At 38.9% G+C, this 6,000-nt stretch overlaps 1 protein-coding gene across 1 annotated transcript in view; it reads right to left on the reverse strand.

Moving 5' to 3' along the window:
• LOC138207630 (titin homolog) overlaps nt 1-3,549 on the reverse strand; it is a 28,698-nt gene extending 25,149 nt beyond the window's left edge. The window contains exon 1 of the mRNA XM_069164995.1: nt 1-3,549. This exon is cut by the window's left edge and continues 25,149 nt beyond it. Within this exon, the coding sequence (XP_069021096.1) occupies nt 1-3,540 (3,540 nt within the window). The 5' untranslated portion in view covers nt 3,541-3,549.
• Nucleotides 3,550-6,000: the final 2,451 nt, after the last annotated feature.

Genomic DNA, 6,000 nt, shown 5'->3' on the forward strand with positions numbered 1-6,000 from the left:
CATTTTGTGTTTTAAGTCCTGACTCATTCTTTCAATCAGTTGCTGAAGTTTCTCTCTCCGACTTTCTGTTGATTTCATCTCATCCATGAGTTTATTGTCTCTTATTTGAAGGTCTGACCATTCTCCTTCCATCCTTTCCTTTTCATTCAAAAGATATTCTTTCTCTTTATCAACATCAGCCTTCATCTGATTGACCTGTTCCCTTTCTTTGTCGACGGACTTCATGGCCGCTTCAACCTCCTTGTTCTTCTCGTTGAGATTCCTTCTCAGAACCTCCAATTCTTCTCTTTCTGCTTTGGCTTTTTCCTGGATTCTTTCCAGTTCCTCTGTTTGTCTTTTGTACTCATCGTCCTTGAGTTCTTGTTCAATTAGTTTTTGGGTAATCATGCTCATGACACCTTCAAGTGTTTGTCTTTCGGTCTGAACCTCAAGAGTCAGATCTTTCATTTTCATTTTCTCTGTGTTTATCTCATCAAACAGACTGTTTGCATGTTCTTCCTTCTTTTGAAGTTCAGTCTTTGTGATTTCCAACTTGTCTTTTTCTTCTGTGATATCTTGTTTCTCTTGTTCTAACATGTCAGTTTGTTTCTGGATGTCAGACCTCATCTGTTCCAAGTCCAGTTTCTCTTTGTTCATCATCTCTGTCCTTCTATCCAGATCTTCTAAACCTTGTTTCAGCTGAGCTCTTTCAAGATCTTGTTTTTCCTGCTCAAACTTGTCCTCCCATGTCTTTTCCAAGTCTTCTTTCTGGGTGGCCATTTCTGACAGGATACTTATCAGACCTTCCTTTTGTCTGTGGAACATCTCAGTGTAACAAGACATGTTTTCTTTCTGTTCATCAAGGGTTGAAAGCTTTTGTTCCAGTCCAGTCTGCAACTTTAGCATGTCAACATTTCGTTGTTGTAATGTTTCCATTTTGTGTTTTAAGTCCTGACTCATTCTTTCAATCAGTTGCTGAAGTTTCTCTCTCCGACTTTCTGTTGATTTCATCTCATCCATGAGTTTATTGTCTCTTATTTGAAGGTCTGACCATTCTCCTTCCATCCTTTCCTTTTCATTCAAAAGATATTCTTTCTCTTTATCAACATCAGCCTTCATCTGATTGACCTGTTCCCTTTCTTTGTCGACGGACTTCATGGCCGCTTCAACCTCCTTGTTCTTCTCGTTGAGATTCCTTCTCAGAACCTCCAATTCTTCTCTTTCTGCTTTGGCTTTTTCCTGGATTCTTTCCAGTTCCTCTGTTTGTCTTTTATACTCATCGTCCTTGAGTTCTTGTTCAATTAGTTTTTGGGTAATCATGCTCATGACATCTTCAAGTCTTTGTCTTTCGGTCTGTACCTCAACAGTCAGATCTTTCATTTTCATTTTCTCTGTGTTTATCTCATCAAACAGACTGTTTGCATGTTCTTCCTTCTTTTGAAGTTCAGTCTTTGTGATTTCCAACTTGTCTTTTTCTTCTGTGATATCTTGTTTCTCTTGTTCTAACATGTCAGTTTGTTTCTGGATGTCAGACCTCATCTGTTCCAAGTCCAGTTTCTCTTTGTTCATCATCTCTGTCCTTCTATCCAGATCTTCTAAACCTTGTTTCAGCTGAGCTCTTTCAAGATCTTGTTTTTCCTGCTCAAACTTGTCCTCCCATGTCTTTTCCAAGTCTTCTTTCTGGGTGGCCATTTCTGACAGGATACTTATCAGACCTTCCTTTTGTCTGTGGAACATCTCAGTGTAACAAGACATGTTTTCTTTCTGTTCATCAAGGGTTGAAAGCTTTTGTTCCAGTCCAGTCTGCAATTTTAGCATGTCAACATTTCGTTGTTGTAATGTTTCCATTTTGTGTTTTAAGTCCTGACTCATTCTTTCAATCAGTTGCTGAAGTTTCTCTCTCCGACTTTCTGTTGATTTCATCTCATCCATGAGTTTATTGTCTCTTATTTGAAGGTCTGACCATTCTCCTTCCATCCTTTCCTTTTCATTCAAAAGATATTCTTTCTCTTTATCAACATCAGCCTTCATCTGATTGACCTGTTCCCTTTCTTTGTCGACGGACTTCATGGCCGCTTCAACCTCCTTGTTCTTCTCGTTGAGATTCCTTCTCAGAACCTCCAATTCTTCTCTTTCTGCTTTGGCTTTTTCCTGGACTCTTTCCAGTTCCTCTGTTTGTCTTTTGTACTCATCGTCCTTGAGTTCTTGTTCAATTAGTTTTTGGGTAATCATGCTCATGACATCTTCAAGTCTTTGTCTTTCGGTCTGAACCTCAAGAGTCAGATCTTTCATTTTCATTTTCTCTGTGTTTATCTCATCAAACAGACTGTTTGCATGTTCTTCCTTCTTTTGAAGTTCAGTCTTTGTGATTTCCAACTTGTCTTTTTCTTCTGTGATATCTTGTTTCTCTTGTTCTAACATGTCAGTTTGTTTCTGGATGTCAGACCTCATCTGTTCCAAGTCCAGTTTCTCTTTGTTCATCATCTCTGTCCTTCTATCCAGATCTTCTAAACCTTGTTTCAGCTGAGCTCTTTCAAGATCTTGTTTTTCCTGCTCAAACTTGTCCTCCCATGTCTTTTCCAAGTCTTCTTTCTGGGTGGCCATTTCTGACAGGATACTTATCAGACCTTCCTTTTGTCTGTGGAACATCTCAGTGTAACAAGACATGTTTTCTTTCTGTTCATCAAGGGTTGAAAGCTTTTGTTCCAGTCCAGTCTGCAATTTTAGCATGTCAACATTTCGTTGTTGTAATGTTTCCATTTTGTGTTTTAAGTCCTGACTCATTCTTTCAATCAGTTGCTGAAGTTTCTCTCTCCGACTTTCTGTTGATTTCATCTCATCCATGAGTTTATTGTCTCTTATTTGAAGGTCTGACCATTCTCCTTCCATCCTTTCCTTTTCATTCAAAAGATATTCTTTCTCTTTATCAACATCAGCCTTCATCTGATTGACCTGTTCCCTTTCTTTGTCGACGGACTTCATGGCCGCTTCAACCTCCTTGTTCTTCTCGTTGAGATTCCTTCTCAGAACCTCCAATTCTTCTCTTTCTGCTTTGGCTTTTTCCTGGACTCTTTCCAGTTCCTCTGTTTGTCTTTTGTACTCATCGTCCTTGAGTTCTTGTTCAATTAGTTTTTGGGTAATCATGCTCATGATATCTTCAAGTGTTTGTCTTTCGGTCTGAACCTCAAGAGTCAGATCCTTCATTTTCATTTTCTCTGTGTTTATCTCATCAAACAGACTGTTTGCATGTTCTTCCTTCTTTTGAAGTTCAGTCTTTGTGATTTCCAACTTGTCTTTTTCTTCTGTGATATCTTGTTTCTCTTGTTCTAACATGTCAGTTTGTTTCTGGATGTCAGACCTCATCTGTTCCAAGTCCAGTTTCTCTTTGTTCATCATCTCTGTCCTTCTATCCAGATCTTCTAAACCTTGTTTCAGCTGAGCTCTTTCAAGATCTTGTTTTTCCTGCTCAAACTTGTCCTCCCATGTCTTTTCCAAGTCTTCTTTCTGGGTGGCCATTTCTGACAGGATACTTATCAGACCTTCCTTTTGTCTGTGGAACATCTCAGTGTAACAAGAAATGTTTTCTTTCTGTTCATCAAGGGTTGAAAGCTTTTGTTCCAGTCCAGTCTGCAATTTTAGCATGTCAACATTTCGTTGTTGTAATGTTTCCATTTTGTGTTTTAAGTCCTGACTCATTCTTTCAATCAGTTGCTGAAGTTTCTCTCTCTGACTTTCTGTTGATTTCATCTCATCCATGAGTTTATTGTCTCTTATTTGAAGGTCTGACCATTCTCCTTCCATCCTTTCCTTTTCATTCAAAAGATATTCTTTCTCTTTATCAACATCAGCCTTCATCTGATTGACCTGTTCCCTTTCTTTGTCGACGGACTTCATGGCCGCTTCAACCTCCTTGTTCTTGTCGTTGAGATTCCTTCTCAGAACCTCCAATTCTTCTCTTTCTGCTTTGGCTTTTTCCTGGACTCTTTCCAGTTCTTCTGTTTGTCTTTTGTACTCATCGTCCTTGAGTTCTTGTTCAATTAGTTTTTGGGTAATCATGCTCATGACATCTTCAAGTGTTTGTCTTTCGGTCTGAACCTCAAGAGTCAGATCTTTCATTTTCATTTTCTCTGTGTTTATCTCATCAAACAGACTGTTTGCATGTTCTTCCTTCTTTTGAAGTTCAGTCTTTGTGATTTCCAACTTGTCTTTTTCTTCTGTGATATCTTGTTTCTCTTGTTCTAACATGTCAGTTTGTTTCTGGATGTCAGACCTCATCTGTTCCAAGTCCAGTTTCTCTTTGTTCATCATCTCTGTCCTTCTATCCAGATCTTCTAAACCTTGTTTCAGCTGAGCTCTTTCAAGATCTTGTTTTTCCTGCTCAAACTTGTCCTCCCATGTCTTTTCCAAGTCTTCTTTCTGGGTGGCCATTTCTGACAGGATACTTATCAGACCTTCCTTTTGTCTGTGGAACATCTCAGTGTAACAAGACATGTTTTCTTTCTGTTCATCAAGGGTTGAAAGCTTTTGTTCCAGTCCAGTCTGCAACTTTAGCATGTCAACATTTCTTTGTTGTAATGTTTCCATTTTGTGTTTTAAGTCCTGGCTCATTCTTTCAATCAGTTGCTGAAGTTTCTCTCTCCGACTTTCTGTTGATTTCATCTCATCCATGAGTTTATTGTCTCTTATTTGAAGGTCTGACCATTCTCCTTCCATCCTTTCCTTTTCATTCAAAAGATATTCTTTCTCTTTATCAACATCAGCCTTCATCTGATTGACCTGTTCCCTTTCTTTGTCGACGGACTTCATGGCCGCTTCAACCTCCTTGTTCTTCTCGTTGAGATTCCTTCTCAGAACCTCCAATTCTTCTCTTTCTGCTTTGGCTTTTTCCTGGACTCTTTCCAGTTCCTCTGTTTGTCTTTTGTACTCATCGTCCTTGAGTTCTTGTTCAATTAGTTTTTGGGTAATCATGCTCATGACATCTTCAAGTGTTTGTCTTTCGGTCTGAACCTCAAGAGTCAGATCTTTCATTTTCATTTTCTCTGTGTTTATCTCATCAAACAGACTGTTTGCATGTTCTTCCTTCTTTTGAAGTTCAGTCTTTGTGATTTCCAACTTGTCTTTTTCTTCTGTGATATCTTGTTTCTCTTGTTCTAACATGTCAGTTTGTTTCTGGATGTCAGACCTCATCTGTTCCAAGTCCAGTTTCTCTTTGTTCATCATCTCTGTCCTTCTATCCAGATCTTCTAAACCTTGTTTCAGCTGAGCTCTTTCAAGATCTTGTTTTTCCTGCTCAAACTTGTCCTCCCATGTCTTTTCCAAGTCTTCTTTCTGGGTGGCCATTTCTGACAGGATACTTATCAGACCTTCCTTTTGTCTGTGGAACATCTCAGTGTAACAAGACATGTTTTCTTTCTGTTCATCAAGGGTTGAAAGCTTTTGTTCCAGTCCAGTCTGCAACTTTAGCATGTCAACATTTCGTTGTTGTAATGTTTCCATTTTGTGTTTTAAGTCCTGACTCATTCTTTCAATCAGTTGCTGAAGTTTCTCTCTCCGACTTTCTGTTGATTTCATCTCATCCATGAGTTTATTGTCTCTTATTTGAAGGTCTGACCATTCTCCTTCCATCCTTTCCTTTTCATTCAAAAGATATTCTTTCTCTTTATCAACATCAGCCTTCATCTGATTGACCTGTTCCCTTTCTTTGTCGACGGACTTCATGGCCGCTTCAACCTCCTTGTTCTTCTCGTTGAGATTCCTTCTCAGAACCTCCAATTCTTCTCTTTCTGCTTTGGCTTTTTCCTGGATTCTTTCCAGTTCCTCTGTTTGTCTTTTGTACTCATCGTCCTTGAGTTCTTGTTCAATTAGTTTTTGGGTAATCATGCTCATGACATCTTCAAGTCTTTGTCTTTCGGTCTGTACCTCAACAGTCAGATCTTTCATTTTCATTTTCTCTGTGTTTATCTCATCAAACAGACTGTTTGCATGTTCTTCCTTCTTTTGAAGTTCAGTCTTTGTGATTTC

Source organism: Embiotoca jacksoni, unplaced genomic scaffold (genome assembly GCF_022577435.1).
Source record: "Embiotoca jacksoni isolate LCO1_2020_lvr unplaced genomic scaffold, fEmbJac1.0.p SCAF_33, whole genome shotgun sequence".
NCBI classification, from domain to species: domain Eukaryota; kingdom Metazoa; phylum Chordata; class Actinopteri; family Embiotocidae; genus Embiotoca; species Embiotoca jacksoni.